The 21573-nt window shown below is 39.4% G+C and overlaps 1 protein-coding gene across 11 annotated transcripts in view; it reads left to right on the top strand.

The window, feature by feature from the left end:
- The window catches only part of CDC42BPB (CDC42 binding protein kinase beta), a 92705-nt gene that overhangs the window by 22213 nt on the left and 48919 nt on the right, over positions 1-21573 (top strand). For all 11 annotated transcript variants that reach the window (XR_014226496.1, XM_082283560.1, XM_082283559.1 and 8 more), the window contains exons 2-3: positions 6474-6565; positions 18834-18917. Coding sequence is in view for 10 of the 11 variants with exons in the window: in XM_082283560.1 (XP_082139686.1) it covers positions 6474-6565; positions 18834-18917 (176 nt within the window). In the remaining variant the exon portion in view is untranslated. The remainder of the gene's footprint in view (positions 1-6473; positions 6566-18833; positions 18918-21573) is intronic.

Here is a 21573-nt window from a genome sequence, read left to right as displayed (position 1 = left end):
AAATACTGAGTACCAGCCACTGTAAACCTGGATGGCCGTGCTTGGGGAATAATGACTCTTGACAGCTTGTGAAGCAGTGTTGTAGCAAGAGGCTGTTCTGCAAGTTCTGTAGGCACTTCACAAGAGGTAACCGGGTTATGCTTCTGTGGTTTTAAAGGCAGCGGAGTTTGTGTCATTGTAGTGATAACCAAGAGCCTTGCACCACTGCATTGGTCCAATGGATGCTGATGAATGATGAAGAATTGGATCATTGAGCAAGAGGCAGAGTAAGTGAAGTGTATGTATGTCATAGAAACAGGAGGGAGGGCATGGCAGAAGTCAAAGGCCCAGGAGAAAATGTGTCAGAGAACACAGAATGTGTCACCTTTGACTGTAAACAGCAGAACTTTGGTGAAGTTTGTCTTCCTTGAGAATTTGTATTTATCTCCTTTACTAGGCTCAGTGGAATAACACCCTGCCCTTCCCACTGCGTGACCTTCCCTTATCTGCTGCACACTTCCTTTCTTCCCTCTTCTGTGCAGTATTGCCCCACTGTCCCTGCATGACTATGGACAGTGAGATATGTCTGCTTTGCACATGGGTGTGTGCTGGCTGAGCAGGTGACTGCTGTATTTCTGCTGCCACCTTTCCCTTAGTGGAAGTGCTACCGTGGGTGTCTCCTATTCACTGCCGTTTTTTAAATAAAACTTGTAGGAACTTGGTATCTTCCAACAGCTTCAGTGAAATTTGGTAAAGGGGATATGTAGGGTCTTTATTGGGATCAAAAGGTACTGGGTGAGAGGAGTGGCCTCAGAATGCCCAGCAATGTGATCACACATACCTTATTTCCTTAGGAAACAAGACTGAAAAAAAAACATTCACAGAGGTAGACAGTAAGAGGAAACAGGCCAGCACAGGAAAAGGGAAGCAAGGATCTATTGGAAAAATTAAAACTCAGTCAGCATAGGATGGAAGAATAAAAAAACTTGCATTTCTAAAATACAGAGAAAATTTCACAATCTGATACAAGAGGATTGTACTTCTTTAAAACTCAAGTGTGGGTTGTAACAGGTATTTATCACCTTAGTAAGCAGGTTGGGGCTACCTGGGTGTGGGTATCTCCCAAGACGTGTATACAAGCACTAACTTGTTAAACCTGCCAGCCTGCTGTTTTAGTAGCAATATCATAGGAACACTGTTTCTTTGAAAAGGGTGCACAAAGGACACACAACTTACTTGATTTCTAGAATGTAAGTTAAGAGGGATGGCTGAGGGAAATGGTAGAATTTGCTGCTCTTTCATGTTCTTTCTCCAAAGAAAACATCTTAAATAAAGTACTGGACCTGCCTGGTGGGAGTATGGGTCCACAGACAGTTATCTGCGTCATTTTGTTTTTCCCTGACATTAACATTTTGCAATTCACATAGTTTCCTACCACAATGTTTTGTAGAGGGGATGAGGAGATAAAGGGAGCATGGTGGCAGATGAATTTCTGTCTGACCAGACAGTTTGGACATACCTTCAGGCCAGATCCGCCTGAATGTTATCATGTTATATTATGACTTAAACCCCAAATCACTTACAGGATCAGTTCTGAACTGTGAAACTCTCTGGTGTAGTCAGTCTAGTATATGAAGAGGTTGTCCCATGGAGTCTTCATCCTTGGAAGGTTTTGAAACCTAATCAGGCAGAGCCATAAATAACCTGGTTAATATTGACTGTGATTTGAGCAGGTGATTGGATTAGAGACCGACTAGTTCCTTTCAACCTGAATTGTGAGTCTGTGTATTATTTTCTTGCAGTTGTCACATTTACTTAAAACTTGGAGCTGCCAGTGATTCAAAACATCAGATGTTCTTGAACATTTGGCTTCTTCAGCTAAGTGATTTTTTTAGATTTATGGAAACTTGTACTGCCTGACAAAATATGGAGGAGTCCTCCAGTGAGAGTCCTGGGCCAACTCCACCACTGAAGCAGCAGTCATCATAACCCAGTGGATTGTCTTTTGCCCACTGCAGTGTAAGGATGTTAGCTTTTGTGATTCCACATGGTAAATTACTGCCATAAATGGAGTGATCCAGAATATGAAAAGAAAGTAAAAATTTGAAACATACCTTGACTTCTCATTTTTAACTACATTCTAGGTGGGAAAAGTTGACCTATTATTTTTTGAGGGTGATGTTGACAATACTGCCATCCTTCCCTGACGTGCTTTCAGAAATGAGAAGAAATCTGTCATATGAGGCCAGTGTGCACCCATTCCTGGGGTAGCAGTGCTGAGTGCCCAGTCTGCTGTGTCAGATCATCTCTGCTGGCGTTTCCTGCAGCTTTCAGTCATTTTGAAACTGCCTCCAAGTATTTTCTATCAGGTGCCATAATACAGATTGACTGCAGTGTAGATGGCACCAGCTCTCAAACCTAAATCACAAACCTATTTACCTGTGACTGTGCTTAAATTATGTTTTCAAATTATTCAAATTGATGTTTTCTTTTTGTGTAAACAAAATATCCTAATCCCATCTATCGGTGGAAGAGGAATATATGATCAGAATAGAATTTGTATATGGAGAATTATGTCTTTCATATGTACCCTGCTATTCAGTGAAGAAATAAATGCTGGCATTTCACTTTCCATTATGAATCAAAACATCAACTGTTACTGTTTTGTATTATTTTCTTGAGAGCATACATTACTTGGCTTCTTAAAGTTTTTTGTTTGGATTTGGTTTTTTTATTCCTTGTCTGGCGTTACAGAAAACACCCTTCTTCCAAACAAAAATAAGTACAATAATGCAAAATCAGCTTGAGAGAAAAGGCAATGATGCATACAAAGATATTGCACATAGAGTGTCTATCCCACATTCTGATTACATCCTCACAGTTGTGAATAAACAAACTCTTGCAATTACTCTCAGCTAATGTTACCCTGACAACAGTGTGTATATATAACAAAATTCAGTAATCACTGCCAACAAAACCCCCACTACAGCTAATGCTTCTGTTTGCCAGGATGAAATACTTTCATTAAGGATTAAATCAACTCCAGATCATAAGTTCTGTCTTCAATATTAGGATCAAAAGTAATTATTCATTCCAGTTTATGGAGATAAGTTTGCTTTGAGTTCCCTGTTCATCAAATAGTTATATTTAAAAGGAGAAGCTGTAGCTCTTTTTACCAGTTAGGTAGTGATAAATCACTTGGAATTGTTCTGGGAAGCACAGTGGACACTGTCTCTGATGCTTTTTGGTGCAAGTTTCTCCTCACTTAGTTTTGCCAGTTCTGTGCATGCTATTGATACGCATATTTGCAGATTGAGGAACAGCAGCCTCCTGGGACAACTGCAGGAAAGCAAATTGGAAATAGTTTTTGATTTAACTTATTAAGAGATAGAAATTGTGAAATCCAGTATTTAAATGCAGCAGGTCACATCCTGTTGTAAACAGGGTTCTACTTCAAAATGCCAATAAAGTTTATATTGGTTTAAATAAATTACTGGTCTGTTGCCTCCTCTGTGCTCTAATCTGCTCTGTAACGGCTGTTGTAGTCTCTGTGGTCATGAGATTCTGTTGACGTTCAGTTTAATTTTCAAGTTATATTTACTTTTAAGGCATCTTAGATACATTGAGAAAGACTTGGAATTTTTCCAGTTCAGGGGAGGTCCTGCAAAATTTAAACTTCTTCTGTACATTCAAGTGTTTGTGTTCGGTGCTTTCAAAGACAGAGACCACTGAAGCTGGTGTGTTTCCGAACATGATCACCTGCTAAGTACTAAAAGCAAACATTAATGAAGTGCACAAATGGCTTGTAAAAATAGTAACTTCCTTCTAGGAGTGAATATTTCTTTTAATTTACATATATTAAACTAGTTGATTGTACTGACTAGTACTTCAGTTGACCAATTGAGATGGAAAAAGCAGGACCAACCCAGGACTCTTGTAGATTTTAACAGGAATGGTGGTCAGGAAAATGAGGGCTACTCATCCTTCCTTCTTCAAGGATACAATTTCTTGAAAGATAGCAGTAATGCCCTTCCCTCCAGGCTCCATTTCTTCTGTTTACTGAAACTTAAGTATGTGCTCTGCTTGATACATAATATTTATTAATATTAAAATACAAAATGAATCAAATTAACTTGCTTTTATACAACTTTATGCATTTCTAAACTGAATTTCAATTTTAGTGGTGTGAAGCTTGATACACTTCCGAGCAGGAAAATTTGTAGATGAAATAATAAAACATTTTGTCATCAGTCAGCAGAAATGTAAGATAAAAGGGTTTTTTTCTGAGTGTACAAGACAGCTTGAACTTTAGTAGATCTGTCTCTTCTGGCTTTGAAAGTTGCTTGTGATCAATTTACAGCAGGAGGGCTTTTTATACTTAAACCAATTGTTTCTTTTGCCCAGAGAAGTTGTGGATGCTCCATCCCTGGAAGTGTTCAAGGCCAGGCTGGATGGGACTCTGAACAACCTGGTCTAGTGGAAGGTGTCCCTGCCCATAGCAGGGGGCTTGGAACGAGATGATCTTAAAGGTCCCTTCCAACCCAAATCATTCTTTGATTTTCTAATTTTGACATTCTGTTTACTTAGTAGAATTTTTGCTAAAATTTGCTATTTACTTAAAACAAAAGTTATTATTGGGTTAGTGTCCTCTAGAAATAAATAATAGATTTCATTTCCCCTTGAGTTTTAATAACAGAAGCTGGTTGTTTTGCAAAATTAGTTCAACGACCAGCATTCTGTAGTAGCAAACCCATACTTAATAAGGGAACTTTCATGTTTATTTCTTGTCTGCAGTTGTGTTTCCTCAATCTGTTTTAATTTGATGGGAAGGAGGTGAGAGAACCTTGCAAAATAGTTGATAGTACCACTGCTGATGGCTGTGATATATTGTACAGGTGTTTGATTGGACTGGTATAGGTCTCTAACTGGTTTGAGATGGTGGTGCTGGGGAACTTCAGTGGAAACAATTTTGAGTTTGAGGTGATAGTCTCAGTGACCTTGTGGTGAGGGAAAGTGTGGTAGGCATTTCTGCCCAGCTGAAGTAGGGAGTCTAGCAGAAAATGTAGTAGAGTCTCATTCTTTAAATTTCATACTTTGGATAGACAAGAAACTCTCAGTGAAAGGGGTATTACTTCTGGAGGAAGCCTTTTCAGTAGCACCCTCCTAAGTACAAGGAGGCAACATGACTGTTCTTCAGTACAGCTGTTTCTTCATTATTTTAGCAGTTACGTTTTTTTGCTGAGAGGTTTTCAGGCATTCTTGGTTAGACTTCATAATGAAATTTTCAGTCTCCAGTTCAGACTTCTGTGTCTCTGTGTGGTTATAAGGTTTAGTTTGTTTGTGTTAACATCTGAAATACACCGTCAAGGCAGTGATCCCTCTTGTAGGAATTCTGTTTGGCTTATAACTTATTAGCTTAATCATAATGTAAGGTGAGGTAAACAGGAGTCTGGGCTGAATTACAAGTAGTAGTTCTGTGATGTTTTATTCAGTTGCAGATGGGAAAAAAATACATGTGTTTGAAAACTTTGGTCTTTTTAGTCTAATAGTGTTTGTGATGAGGTGAAGAGCAGCAATCTTTTTGTGCTTAGTTTGAAGAGTAAACTGCTGCTGTGCTTGTGCAAACTCATCCTTGTGCAGTTTGCTTGCACTTGGCACCACTGTTTTTCCTTATTGAGCTGGTCTTCAGAGTAGAGACTTGTAATAAATGTTCTATCTAAATAGTAATCCACATGCTGTGATATGCTAGAAATAAAGTATTCTTAATGGGATCTGGAGAGGAGAAACCTGATGGATCTGCAGGTATAGTGGAATTTATCCACCAAATATTTTGAGAAATGTGGGACCACCAGAACAAAGTAAGTGTAAGTTAGTTAATTGCTGGACCTCTTTTTAGATTGCAGCCCTTCAGTACTTAGTCTAATTGAGATCTGGTGAATGTTGCTTAACAGAAAAGATAGTTCAAAGTAAAAAGCTTAAATTAGCCACAGATCTTGTGGGAAATGGTTTCACTGCTGTGGAGTAGAGACAGCTATCTCTTGAGATTGGCTTGTTAAAGCCTTAGCTGGTACTAGCTGAAATAATAAAAAGTAAAGCTGTACTCCACTTAAGAAGAGACTTAATCTAGTGCCTGCAGGGTAGGACAGATTTTCCATAGGGTTTACCAATAATGAATGAGCTCTCCCTTTCACATGGTCCTTCACTGATTCACAAAACCCTAAAGAAAGGAGGGGGAAAATCCTTCTGAAAGACCACTTTGCTCTGTATTCTTACTAGCAGCAAGACAGAACCATTCATGTGATTGAACTTTTTAAAAAGTGTTAATTGTTAATTAAATAGTGTAATTAGCTTTTTGTCCTTCTGTAATTGTAATAGTTGAAAATCTGCTATTGCTCTGGGTATGCAGTGAGTATTTTTGACCTCCAGTTTATGGGTTGGCTTGTGATGTTTCTCTTTATAATTGAATTTTCTTTTTTCCTTTTTTTGTTAAACAGCAAAACCATTTACAAAATTGGTAAAGGAAATGCAACTCCACCGAGATGACTTTGAAATTATAAAAGTGATCGGAAGAGGTGCATTTGGAGAGGTAAGAGATTTTTTACTTTCAGTTGTAGTAATAAAACTTTCATTGTTTGTGCATCTGATTTCTTGTTACAGTTGACCTGAGGACGAAAGGTCCACATAGGTGTATTAAAATACTTCCAAATGTGGGATGTAGCTAGGTACCTCGTGCAAGGTCCCTTTGAAGCAGGAGATTCAGTATCCAGGTGTGCCATTTCTGTGGCTGGCTCTTTCTTCTGACTTCAGTGTAGCCAAACAAGTGTCTCTTGGATGTGCGTATGGATGGGGTGGTCCCACCTAGCAGCTGCACAACTGAATTTGGGATCTCTTCTCCCACTTGCCATATGTGCTGCTCGGTGCTGCTCTAATTTAACACAGAGCTGGGCTGCTTCTATGGTAGGAGCGTGGAGGCTGCTCCGCCCATCTGCCTGTCTCTGTAGCAATCTGGTAATGCAGAAAGACGCATTTGGCTGCCTCAAAGGCTGTTCCCTGTCATCTCTGAAGATCAAAGGCTGCTGGATCTGTTTTTTGGACAGCAAGTCGAGTCATGCTGGGATGATAGGAACGCCTTGTGTTTTGAGGACTCGTCAGTCCCAGGACCCTGCACTGAAGCTTTACTTAATATGTTTGATGAAAGTCTCATCAATTACACAAGCCTGATAGGGGTTGCCACTGACAAAAGCCTTCATGGGCAAGAGGCATTAGATAACTGAGAACCTCAAAGACAACCTTTTCAGCATTTAAGAACAGGTAAAGTCATAGATGTCAGCAAAAAAGGTTATTAACTAGAGAACTTCTAGAAGTAATAAAACCCTTATATTTCTTTCCGGAAACTTCTTCGAAGTAGTGCCACACTAAAGTGAAATGCAGAGACTGCCATTAGTGGCTCACTTCAGCCCATTAGCACCTAGTTGCAGCTTTTGCTGCCGGTGGCTGAGGATAAGCTTCCTGATCCCCATGTCCTGTTGTCTCCACAGAGCAGAGAGCAGGGCTGTCTGCTGTGCTAGGCATTCCTTCCAAGTGTGGTGTGCCCTGGACAGCTCAAACTCTTCCACGTAGGGTTTGATTGTGGGACAGGGGTAGCACAGGCCAACCAGAAACTCAGCTAAAGAAACACCAAGACCCTACTTGACCTGGGTTCAGAAAGCAACGAGGTTTCTATGTGCATATGCAGTCGGTAATGGGTGAAGTAATGACTTCATATCCATGTGATTTTAAGCTACTTCAGAAACTGCTTTTGAGAAAAGTGGACACCTAAGACAGAAGTTAATGTTTCAAGAATATCTCTTCATCTGTACTGTCATCTAGTGATGTGATGAGGTAACATGTGGTTCACATTTAATCATCATGAACACAGCTGCTGAAGGAACTGGAGCATTTTAATAAAATGTCCAGATAAACAATAACATCTTGCCCTGTAAGACAAAAGTTCACTTTCTAGTGGATGTTGAACTTGATCATTTGTTACAAAAAAGGAAGTGTTATCTTAGAATAGTGGAAATACTACATGAAAATCAGTTCTTTCACTTGAGTGATTCACTTGAGTATTATTTGAACATGAGTTTTAAAGAAAAAAGGTCACTGTAAAAAGTTTGTCAGAAAAAAGCAAAAATTGAAAAAAAGTTGGTAAGTCTAAGGAAGGACTGAGAGCTACAAACTTAGTCCAGAAAAGAAGTCTAAGAAGGGAGGTTTATAAGTAGATAAAAGGCTTAAAGAATCAAGATAGTAGTAGGTACCTGTCTGCCTCTTTGTTAGGGTTTTGGTTCAAAGCAGCGGCACACTTTTGAAGACAATGCCCCCACGTACTGTGTAAGGATTTTACTCTGCAGGAGCTGGGTTTCTTCTGGAAGAAACTAACCAGAACCTCCATTCCAGGTGTGGACCAAATGGCCTTTTGGATTCAAGGAGTGTGCAAGAATCAAATCACTGGGTTTGACTCTCCTAACAGCTTCAAAGCATGTTTGGTCCAGGAAACCAGGCTAGATACAGTGTGAAATTAAATTCCTGAACTGCATACAGTATAGATGGGAAAGCTAGCACAGGATACTTTGATGTTGTTCTGGTCTTGCTGTGCCAAATGACTTGCTATAGTGGCTGTCACCACTGATATCTAAAGAATTTCAGATTAGTATTTTGGCAGTTTGTGTTTTGGCAGGATTAGAAGTGGTTTCTGGATCTTTTCAGAACTAGACTTGTGAATGCTTTAGCTATCAAAAATGGGAACCCTTTATAGTGACTTCAGATGGAGTCAGTGTTGGGAATGCCTTCCCACAGTATAATATTCAAGGAAGGCCTGTTTTCCATAGTATTTTTTCTGTTCTTTTTTCAAAAGATGCTCTACTTCACCTATGGAACTTACCAATTGGAAATCTCAGTACAACAGCAGATGAAGTATTTATATGCACTTCAAGAGACTTTAGTTTATATTTGTGAGGGCGTTTAGGATGGTCTTCTTTAGCTGTTAATGAAAAGTCTTAAGGTGCATAAAAGATACAAATTCTAGGTGGAAACTTGTGTTAATAGTGCTTGGAGTGCCAGAACCAACAATGTGTTTGATACTCTTTTCATTTGGAAAAGCATGGAACTTTGCAAAAGCAGTTCACACATTCCATCCCCTCCAGTGGAAAGGAAATTTTACAGAAGTGAAATGAGAAAGTATCTTAGTTTTATCCTTCTGTTAGAGTTGTGAGTGCTCACAGAGTTAGTGGTGTCAGTTACCTGTCAATATCACATCTTGTTAATCTCTTACCTAGAAAAGTTTTAGTTTATAGTTGCAGCAGCTTGAAACTTTTGATCAGTTTAAATTATACAGGAATCATTGATTTTAAGTTCACTATACTTTAATCCCTCTTGCCACAGAGTATTTTGTGCTTTTTACTTATGAAAGAATCCTTTGACCTTTGTGTATACCACACTGCTATAGCTACCAGATTTTATAGTTACTATCAAATAGTATGTAAAGGTTGACCTTCCATAATAAGAAAATGAAACATAATTTCTTGAAAGGGGCTTGTGCCATCTGACTTGTATAAAACAACACTTGAGAAAACCGAATGGAGGAGCTGTGATTAATTTTTCCATAGTACTTTCATACATACATGGGACCTATGTTGGAAACTACTTGATGAGCTTAATCTGCTAAAAATACATTTTAAAAATACCTATAAAGTACTTGTTTAAATGTATAAAGAAATTAATCAGAATTAAACTAAACATATTCCTATTAGAATTAAGTAGCTAAACAAGGTAGATTTCAAAAAGGATGAAAATTATATTCCATTCTTCTCAGTTTAGCTTCTTTGGACTTTTTGGAGAATGCCAGGGGCTTTATTCTTACCAAACAACTTTTGCATAAATCAGTAGCTTTGAAGAAATATAGTTTAAACAAAATAAAAGCATGATATTAGTTATTAGTCAGGCTCAGTGATCAGTTTTTGCCAGGAAACAATGTAATCCAAGGAAATGTGGTATTTGACCAAAGGGGATTGAGACCACATGTGAATTTATCCCTGTGAATACAACTGCAAAATCAGTATCTAAGACGGATTGATATAATCACCAGTACACATCTGTACTGGCATGTCAGTACCTTTCTCTTTCTTTCTCCTTTGCAGACCAACAGAACTCACCTTGGTGTTCTTTACATTTTTTCCAGCAGTATGAGAACTAAACCCAATGCAAAAAAGCCACCTGAATGAAACTTCTTGTAGCATGGGATGTCTGAGAAAGCAAGAGGAAAAATGTTTCTTAAATTCTCGTTACTATGCTAGGAGAGAAACAGCCTAACTTAGAGCCTAGAGATTTCTTCCCTAGCCGCCTGGACTTCTCCTTTCACATAAAGGAAGCCAGCCACTTTGCAAGAAGTGTGAATTGAATGTCTGAGTATCCCTTACACCAGCATGTAAGGCTCTGACTCAGGAAGTCACTGCCTTGAGAACATAATTTATTTTTTTCAGATGTGTCATAGTAAGGAAGGAAAGTTTGAAATGTTACTTGAGTGCATGACAGAATAGCTTATAATTTGAAATGCTAGCTGGAAGGAGGATAAACTACTCACGTTCTTCCTCATCACCTAGGCTGTATTCACCTGGGTATATACCCAGCTGGGTGGAGCATTTTCATGAGTGCCCCAGTGTTAATTTCAGTCTTTCATTTCCCAGGTCATACAGGCAGGTAGTTCATGTATGGAGGGACAACCTCCACAAGGGAATAAAACTAATAATAAGTGAAAAGCCCCCTGAAATAAAATCGGAAATAAAATGGGTTTCTGTTACCTTAATTCTGGTTTCTAAGAATAAAATGACTGCAGAAGTCTGTGTTTGTAGACAAGAAAAAGAGTATTCTCTGTAGCATGAAGTTTTTTGTGAACTACGCATAAAACACACAAACTACACAACGGTGAAAAAATCACTTTTGCAAACTATGCAAAAGTGAAAATACACAGTCTTTAGGAGAGAATGTAAGGAATATCAGCATAGAATGCAAAACTCTTCCAGATTTTCAACCTTTAGAAAACCACACCAAAACAACAAAGAAACCAAAAAAGCAATCCACCTGTGGTTTGAAGTTTGCCTGTGCCTGACTATCCCTTTCATCTAGAAACACTATGGACCGTTACTTGAAAAGGTGTCCTGAGAACCTGTGCTTGGTGGAATTGTGCCTACCTGGGAAACTCAGGCCAGCCTGAGAAGTGCTTTCTGCGTGCTTGGTGTTTGGCTGCACATGCCAAAGGAACTGGGAGTAATTGTCCTTACAGCAGGGTGAGAGAGATAGGAAGAGTACACTGTGTGTGGCGACTGCGGCTCTGAACACTTGCATGTGCTCCTTTGCAAGGTTCATCTGCCCTCAGAAATGTTCTTGTGCGTCTTTAAGGTCACACATCCTCATTTTGTGTGAAAGACCATTTAGGCACACTGCTGTAGATGAGCACATTCCAGTTAAAGAGCAGCTGTTGAAGGAAGAGCGTGTCAAAATGTACCTTGTTTGAGAATTTGGATTGTATAACGTGGCTGACACCTCCTGGAAATTTGGCAGCGTGGAACTGAAACAATTGTTTTCCTTCCCTTGTTTGTTAGCAAGGATTTCTTGAATGAGCAATGCTTACTGTGGTTCCTGCAGAAGGGTGGGACTGCTTGGTCTTGCTTAGCACAAAAATAACTAAAACTCTTAATGTGCCCCACCTAAGTATTAGTGCTCTGGATGGATTAGAAATACCTTTTCGTGTAAGTGCTGTTGTGTACAGACTTGATCTGTGCAGTGTTCAGAAATAATACGTCATCTCGACTCAGGATGCTTAGTCAGAGTTTCAGCTGGGATCAACAGACAGAAAAATGTGTTTCCAAAAGAAAATAATGGCTGAGAGAAAGTAAGACTGATCCATTGCGTACCACAGGTTCTGATCAGTGCTGTGGTTTCTAATGAGAGATACTGGTTGAGGTTGCAGTGAGAAGTGAACATGTAAAACCGAAGCTTCCTGCGGTCAGTCATGCTTGGCAGTGAGAGGCAGAGCTCTTTGTGCCCTTTCCACCTTGTAATCAGAGCTGTAGGGTACTGAGTTCAGTGTTTTGATGTACTTTTAGAAATTAACCTGAGGCACAGCGATCCTATGGGCTGCAATTAAGGCTTTCTTACCAGTTCAGGAGCTTTGGTGGTTGGTGTTAGGTGCCCAGCAGGGACTGTATCTTCCTACATTGTAGGTTAACAGAATTCCAAAATATTGCACACCACATATGATACTTTTCATTCAACTATTCAAAGAGTCAAAGCGTTCAGAATACAATGCAGAAGTATTTATTTAGTTTTGCTTTTCTTCAGTATGCTCTTCATGAAAAAATAAATCAAAGCAAGCTATTTTCTGCTGTGGAAATGGATGAAGAAAGAAGCTGCTTTGTTTTGAAAATGCTTCAAATGAGCTGGTTGCTATCTCAGTCCTCCTCAGCTCCGTGTGTTTGTGTGGCAGCACCAAGTAACTATGGAGACAGGCAGGTTGCAAGGAGCTGGAGAGACACAGTTCATTGTGGTGCTGCTGTGAGAGCAGCCATTTGTCTCTTCAAACCACCCCATGCTTCCCCCCCCTTCCCCACCCCGCCCCGGACCTGAGGAACAGCTTAGGTGCTATTTGAGGCCTTTATTCTTCTTCTGCAGAATTTTTCTGGCTGGTGCTTGTAAGGGATTTCTTACTTGCACAACATGAAGATGCACACTGCATGCTCAAAAACCTGATACTGCTTTGTAAATCTGCACCATGACATATGAACTCTATCAAAAGACACTCTGGCTTTTAAATTTAAATGTAAAATAGACATTAAAAAACTGATAGAGCAGCCCAGACCAGTTTTTCCTCACAGATGTAATATTAAAACTATCAACTAATGAGCTCTATATCAAAGACTTTTCCTATCCGAGAGTACCAGGAGGATAAAGTAGATCCTGCAGTGTTTTTGCAGTAGCTGATGTGCAAGCATGAGACAGAAATAGTAGAGTAAAAGTGGCATAAACAAGCTTTAAGCAAAGGAAATGAATGTAATATTCAATTATGAATCTGGTAATAAGACATTATGGATAAATTGTTTACATCTGAAATGACATTTTGTCTCTTTTCCCAGTTGAAAGGCTTGACTAAAATCTCTCCTCAAATGTCTAAAGCCTTTCCAAGTTCCTGTAAAAGGTTAATTCATGGTATTTTACACTCTTTTATCCATGCAATTTTATTGTCTGTTAAACTAAGGAGATCTTTTATCATCCACATTTATTGATGCCCTTCCTTCCAATTTTATTTTTAGAATCATAGAATGGTTTTGGTTGGAAGGGACTTAAAGGATTTTCTCGTTCCAACTTCACTACCATGGGCAGGGACACCTTTCGCTAGACCAGGTTGGTCAGAACCCCATCCACCCTGGCCTTGAATAATAACAATAATACATGTTTTTTTTCTCTTTTTTTAGCAAGTAAGGCCTTTTCTATTCCCACAGTAGCATGAGAGGCCCTTTAGTTCCTTGATCACCTCAATCGTCCTCTTTCACACCTGATCCAGGTGAAGTTTATTTTTCTGAGGTGTGGCTGTGTGTGGAGTTTCCAGTGAGTTTGTATTGCAAGGCAGTAATGTTTACCCATCCCCAGCGGTGTGTATCTGCCTGTGGGTTCCAGACTCGAGTTTCCCTTTTTTAACTACCTGTCATTATGAGAGTATTATCACCTGTATGCCTGTGTTCCTCTTCTTTTCAGCTGAGAACATTTTGCAGTCGAGTTTCACCTTTTTAATTTAAGTCCAGTCTGTGAGAGTAAGTTTCACCTGAAAGTTTAAGGTGCCATGAGCATGAATAGTGTCCTAGTGAGCTTTTTTTTGTCTTTGCTTTGAAATTAATGCCAGCATGATTTCCAAGAAGTATTTGTTAGCTGGCTTAATTGTTTTTGGAAAGCCAGTCTTATATTTAAATGATTTCTGCACTTTATTGCACCATACTTACCGTTTATATAAAAAATTTGTAACTTGATGCTGCTTACTAATGCTGATCATGTCACTCAAAGGGCAAAGTACAGTGGTGGGAAGTTCTGTCATGTCTGTAGAGGCTTATTTGGCTCAGATTCCCACCCTGTAGATTTCATTGGAACATTAGGAAAGGTGGAACTTAACCTGGGATGGCTTTGCCCAGTGCAGCCCTAAATGTCAGTATGGAGTGGGTTTTGAAGATCAAAACATAGCAAAATAGTCCTATAAAACAATTCAAGAAGCAAAATACTAACTCTTGCCGAAGTCTAGAAAAGCTACTTTGACTATATTGGTTCTTTATTTTATTGCAGTACAAGTGAAACAGAGCTTTGAGACACAAAATATGGGAGGGAAATGTATGGCAGAAACAATACGAATCTGATGGGGTGTTGTGGCTTGTAGTTACCATAGCTGGATCTCACTTATGCTTTAGCCCCACTTGTCATACTTTTTTTTGACATAAATATGTCTGAAGTTGGTTGAAGTGTAGGCACTATGATTCATTAGGCTTTCTGAAATCCTCGAGGAAACATACTTGAGCTTTATTGCAGTTTTCCTGTTGCCTCAGCCTTGAGCATGACAAGTCAGTGATGCTAATCAAATCAGATGGTAATCAGTCCATCCAGGCATGCCTGGAATGGGGGTTACAGTGGTGGGGGAACCCTTGCATCTGCAATTTTTCCTTGTCACTTTTTGAAGAGTTAATAAAACATAATCACCTAAATATCTACCAACCTATTCTGTGGTTGTTGAGTATTAGGCCCCCCCTGATTCTGCATTCCAACCTGGCATTATGAGATGCAAGTTGGGAGTAAGTTTTCATTTCCTTAGTTTGACACAGGTATTAAAGGTGGTAGTTCTGGGCCAAAGGTGTGTGGATTAGTTAGCACCCATCCCACCCCTTTGGCCAGGTAGAGAGGTGTAGGAAAGAAATCCAAGAATGGAGCAGAGCTGAATCCTCACAGTTTCCAGTGGCTGAGGGTTCAGGGTCTCCCCAGCCTACATCTTTGACTCGGTGGTCAGTAGTCACTGAGGCCCACACTGCAGTGTGTGTTACTCAGGTATTAAGCATGTATGTATTTAAATACTTTATAAATACTTAGATAGCCACAGCAGCCTGTGGCTGAGTTCCAGAACTTTTGTGTGACAATAATACTTTCTTCATCTTGTTACCTTTCTATTTTATTTGATGCTTTTCAATGTCTGTGTTATGTGAAACAGCAAATTATTGTTCTCTGTTCATCTTCTCCATGACATTCATGGTTTCCTGTGTCTGTCGTAGCTGTTATCTCTTGCAGGCCTGGAATATTTTAGGTTATTAAATCTTGTTTGGAAGCTGTTTTATTATATCTCTGCTTGTACATTTTTTTCCTTTCATTATCTTTAGCATACTTCTTTTTGTTTTTTTTTAACTTCTCTTACAGTGTAAGTTGTATTAGCCTTGGAAATGAAGAGTGAACACCAATATTAAATCCTGGTCTGTGCATAACATGAGCACTTGTTCAGCCAGTAGACTTTTAAACTTTGAAGACAGAAACAATGCCTTTGTTCTTAAAGTAGGCATTTGTAGCAGTGTACAAATCTGTGTCCTTTGGAATACCTCTGAACACCAACTGAATGGTTTTTCCTTATGTTCGTAGGTGTGGTGGATTGGTATGTAGGATAAGAACCATCATATTTAAAACCAGACATCTTGCATGGTTAGCACAATTGCAGTATAAGAGACCTCTGTTTGATCTCGCAAAGTGGTCAGTGTGGTTATTGTAATTGAATTTGAGGTATGCCACAGAAGGAGGAATTGATACAAAAGTAAGAAAAAACAATTCCACTGTAACATCTCAGAAGCAGACAAAGCATTAGATGACAGAAGTAAACTTAGAAATGCTGCCACCTGATGAAGAAAGTAAAAGAAAGGTAACTCAAGGAAATGCTGAAGTATTTTATGGAAGAAAGGATCTTTTCCAGTATTGTAACAGTACTCTTCCTCACAATAGCATTGAGTTTATCAGAGCATAATCTTGTTTGTGCTTCCCTGTTTCAGGTCAGACATCAATGAAGTTTGGATTATGCTTTTCTGTTTGTTTTCTTCTAAAAAAATTCTAATGATTCGAACTGGTTGAGGAGTCAGGTCTTGTCAGGCAAAAATTCTGTCAGTTCTGTGAGATATCTTCAGGAGCCCTAAGATTTTTTTCCGGAGATAAAAATCATGGGGAATTACCTAATTTGATGTGTGATTCAATGAATTTTTTTGCTGACATGAGAAGCTGTCCCACTGTTACCCTTAGAACTAAAGCAGCAGTGTGTTTACTGGTGCCATAACTTGATAACCACTTAATGTGAAAGTATGAGTCAGCTTTCTTTTTATGAACTATACTTTTTCTTCCACAGAAGACAATTATCTTCTTCCAGAAAGTTTAAATTGGTCTTTTTAAAGCAGTCTTTTCAGTTGAAAATAAATAGCACTAATATAGTTAGTGGCTGGGGAATTGCTAAATAAGTCCTACAGATTTGGCATCCTTTCTTCTTTTCCTTTCTTCTTTCTTCCAGGCCTGTTTCATTTGCTACTTTGTTCTAACATTTGCAGAGCTCCTCTGCTGTGCTTACCCTCTGTGATGCCAGGCTTCCATCGTTCCTCAGCAGTTGAGCACACTTAAAACTTGTGCTATTCTGCAATGCTTTGGGACAGTGATGGCCTTAGTTGAAGTGCAGTAGATGCATATCTGGGTTCTGATTTGTGTGCTGTATTTGTACTTAAATGGCTGAGCAGTTCAGTGTTGTAGTGTTACGAAAACTTGAATGTTGCTACTCCAGGGCTTGCAGAGCTACGCTTGCAAATTGCATCTGCTGCAGAGCATTGGTTCATTCCTCTGCAGTAGGTAACCTCTTCTCTCCACCAGGTAACCTTGGTGCTGCTCTGTCCCTGCACTGGAGGTGGGGGCATTTCCTGAGTCACCATGTTCTGTCTGGAACAGTTTAAAAAGTGTAGTGGGTAATGTCAGCATCTTGCAGTTTCTCAAAGCTTTTACTGTGCTGTGTGACTTACAGTGTGCCTTCAGCTGGATCAGGGTAATGACCCAATTAAGTGTATGGAGAGAGGTTTTTACAATGACTTTTACCTGTGATGAGGAGAGGAGCAAGGCTGTTTACATTTTAGGGCATTACTGGAGGTCAGTTGAACAGTTTCATATGTGCCAAGGAACCTCATGTGTTTGGTTGAGACTTTCTTGTCTTGCTCATCCTTCGACCGCAGCAGGGGCAGTGTCTGTGGGAGTTGTTTGTAGGCCAGGAGACACTGGGGTTGCAGTGTAGCTCTGGATATTCTGCATTGCTTAGAGAAGCTGCTGCTTAGTGCTGTGCCTTTTCCAGCTGTGTCCAGGGCCAGATTCCCATGTCTTTCCTGCAATGGGTACCTTTTTTCAGAGCTGTGTGTCTGTTACATGACTGTGCAGGTGTGTACAAGGTGCTGTCATCCACTATGTGACCTGGTGAGTGGAGCTTGACTCACTGAGAGGTGGAAGGCTGAGCTATGCACCTGCAGGGTGAGATGTCTGTCTAAATGTGAATATCCTGTTCTTGTGTTAGTGGAGAAGCAGTAGTTTACCTGCCCCTCACTTGGAACTTCTTTACTGGTACTGTGTAGGGTGATACTACATTTCCCTCTTCCCTCCTCAAGACTTAAAACTTTTTATAGTTGCTCTGCTTGATGCACTATTCCAACCTTTTTTTTTTTATAGTTAGCAAGCATCTTCTTAAAGCTGCTGTAGCTGAATCCTTTCTAGATAAGAGTTTTTAAGCAACAGAAGAGGCGAGGTGATGTCATTCCTGTTGCTTTTCACACGGCTATTCAGAGCTCTGTTGGAAGCAATGAAAGCTGGTTGGTTTTCTGCTTCTGAAATAGAGATGAGCTGAGAAGCAGTAGAAATAGCAGTAGAAATATTCAAGCAGTCCATGTATAGTCCTGTAAAAATGTTGCTGTCTTAGTCATGATGCCTGTTTTTCTTTTGCCAACTGGAAGAACTTTGTGGAAATTATGGCTTTACCACAAGAAGAATTAGTTTTGGTCTTTGAGAATACAAGTCTTGGTCAAAATAAAGTCTTCGCATTCCTGAGCCTTGAAATTTTTGTATTCTTTGTTTTTTTTCTTGCCCTGTTACAGCTGTGTGCAGAGCTACTGTTCATAATAGATCAGTGTAAGCAAGTCTAATACACAGGATGCATAGTAAAACACTTCAAGCAAAATGGTGAATAAATAAATGAATTTTTTTTTCTTTTAATATGCATACGGTACACAAAAGCATGCTAATTTGCAAATATCTTTCAAGTTTCTGAGACTTGAAATGTGAAAACAAATTAGTCAAATGTAGTGTATTTCTATTGACAGCAGCCTTTCTTGTTTTCTCAGGCTGCCCTTTTAAATGTTGCCCCATTGGCTGCAGTCATGACTACAAGCCCCACTTGTTCTTGGGAAACAATGCAGCTTTACTACACATCTTCATATGAAAAGCTTCATGCTCCTCCTGTATCATCCCCCACATACTTCATCATGAGCTCTTGACCACACATGGTGCATCAAGCACATAGTAGTAATGTTGGAGGAATATAGAAGGAGCAAAGACTCAGACTGTAATTTATTGATGTGTCAGTTGATCACTGATGACTCCATAGTAACTTACTTTATTGATTTGTGACCATTAAGCTATTTGAAAACTGTATTTCTCTGACCATGCTTTTGTGTGAGTATTGATCTCTTTAAATATTGTATTTTTCTGACCATGCTTCTGTTAAAGATATCTTATTTTTTCAGGTTGCAGTTGTTAAAATGAAGTGTACAGAGCGCATTTATGCAATGAAAATTCTAAATAAATGGGAAATGCTTAAAAGGGCAGAGGTAAGTAATACGGTTTTTTAACACAGAGAATTTTTAAAATTAGGAACATTAGGAAGATTACATTGAAGCTCTTCCAGATTAGGAAGAATTATTTCATGGGCATAGGAGCTTCGTTCTTTTCTCTTTTTTTTTTCCTTAAGCTGTTTTAATGCAATCAAGTCTGACAGTCCCTTCCAGGCATCTGTTGTTCTCAGCGTTACTGTGTATTCGTTTACCAGACAGTCTGCCCTAGTTCTTACCCGGAATTTATTGGGCAGATTTTTGTTTACAGTAAAGGCATGTTAAAGACTACATGAAAGCTGAGATTGGTGGTACTATGACATTCACAGCTGTATACAAAAGCGTTATGAAAAGGTCTTTCTTCTCTTCCATTCAGAAAGCATGCATTAAGGAGCTTTGCATCCTACAGTTTGTAACAGGATTTGTATAGCTAGTAAAACTATAAATATTTTTGAATCAGAGATTCAGATGGTAAAACAAAACGTGTTAAGAAGGTAAATCTGTTTAAGAAGGGTTTTTTTGGTGAAAGGCGATGTTCACTGTCACAACAAATTGTGTAAATGTAAAGGCGAATGGGTACATCACACATTAGGAGAAGAATACGAGGAATACACAGTGGGAAGCAGCTTCTTAGGTTAGGTATTTCTAGGATATACATACTCCCATATGATAGAGGAAAACCTTATGGCAGGTATATAATATTACATGAGTTAGCAGATAAATGAGCAATAGATTTGAGGAGAAAAGACATGTACTGCATCAGTACTTGCAGCAGTTCTGTAAGGGGCAAGCAATAGCTGCTTTGCTGAGGTCTGAGCTTGCTGTCCCTTCCCTGTCCCATTATTCTGTCCCCTTCCTGACACTTCCTCCCCTCAGCCTGCCCTTCCTAGTCCCTCCCTTCCTTTCAGTGAGTCAGTGCCAGGCCTTTTCCCGGGACAAAATCTCCTCCCTCTTGTTAAGTCCCTCTTCACCACTGCCTTTGCCCGATTTAGTCACAGTCTGTCCCTTCATCCATCCATGCACTTCTTTAGAGGCAGCAGCAGCCGCTGCCACCCGGCTCTCCTTTGAGTTGTCAGGAGATTTCACACCCTGGGCTGTGCTGCATCAGCGGTTCTGCATTAAGCCTTTCCCTGTATGAGGGAAATTTGGTGCCTTTTCTGCGCAGATTTCAGCTGTGTTAATTCATTGGTCAGTATAGAATTATTTTAAACAGAAATCTTTGCAGGGGTCTCCCAAACTCTAATGGAAATACAGCTATGCTGGTTTACTTCTGTCATTTTTAAAGTGATTTCATTAAGTGGCCTAAGTAGATGCAGCTTTTGCATGTAGAGAAGACAGCTGTTTACAAATTGTGTTCTGATCATGCAACTAACTCGTCTTATCCTCTCAGCAGGCATGGAGGATGTATAATGAGCAATAGTTTTCCCAATACACATTTAGGAAAAGTAACAGTCAAAAGACATTTTCTTTCTGTGGATTTTCCCCACTTACAAAGGACAATAAAGGAGCTGTCTTCTCTGTGGGACCGCTTTCTCTTTTCATGTTCAGTTTGCTCTCTTGATTTGGCTTTTCTGGATAAGCAGGACATTACAACCTGCATATCAAGTTCATGCAACATCTGATTGTTAAAAATTTCCCAAATGTGGTAAAACTTGTTAGCTTTTAAAATGAAGCCTGCAAGACTACACTAGCCTCTTAAATGGAGAGTTCCACTGAAAAAGCAGACTTGAGGTATTTTATTAATCCACTTCGTCTATTATTATATAGAAATGTTATCATCATTATTATGAGTGGTCTAAGAAGCATGTTGTTAACACTGGTTTATGTTTGTTGTGTATGACATAAAACATACCAAGAAGTTAGCAAAATACTGCTTATTCATGTACCAGCTACAAGAAAAAAACCCATATGGTTGGAAGCCACTGAAATGAAGGAAAGTTAGTGAATATCACCTGACATCCATAAATGGGTTGGAAGCAAAAATAGGCATGCCATTTATGTTGATAAGGACCGTTTGTATTCGTTGTTCTGACAGCAAAATATATAGTCATTAGAGTATTAGTGTTGACAGCTCCAAATAAGTCCTGACTGCCTGATTAGGTAGCCTGTCACACTTTTTCAAGTCACGTCTCAAGGCCTTTTAAGCTAGTGTAAGCAAAGAAGGAGAATTTTATGCTCTGAATTCATGATGCAGTGTTCAGCAGTATTACTGGGTTTTCAGTGTTCATAACATTCCCTCGCTGTTTGAGGTTGCACAGTGTACTGGATCAAGGGACTGATGTCTTCAAAAATAAACAAACTAGTTTTCTGCGTTGGCAGCCTCCTCACATCGTGGTGCCAGGAGAGCTGAGAAGTGCTGTGCTCTGGTGCTGCGGGAAGGGGATAGGATTACTTGGGGCTGCTGTAGCTGCCAGCCTTTTTTGCAGAGCGCTACTTTGGCCTTGCATTCATAAACCATTAAACAACTCAGTTGGCATTTAATTACAATTTGCTTCTCTTTGCACCAGTGATTACTAATTTATAATGTGACCACAGCATGGTCTTCTCCAGTAAAAATATAGATTGAATTTTGCTTCCTTTGGGAGAAAAATAGTTGGAGATACATTTGTAAGGTGCAATGAGTATATGATAAGGCTTGGGCCTTACTACATTTTCT

The sequence above is a fragment of the Coloeus monedula genome (genome assembly GCF_965178545.1).
Source record: "Coloeus monedula genome assembly, chromosome: 6".
NCBI lineage: Eukaryota > Metazoa > Chordata > Aves > Passeriformes > Corvidae > Coloeus > Coloeus monedula.
This window is presented reverse-complemented; position numbering and strand designations above follow the sequence as displayed.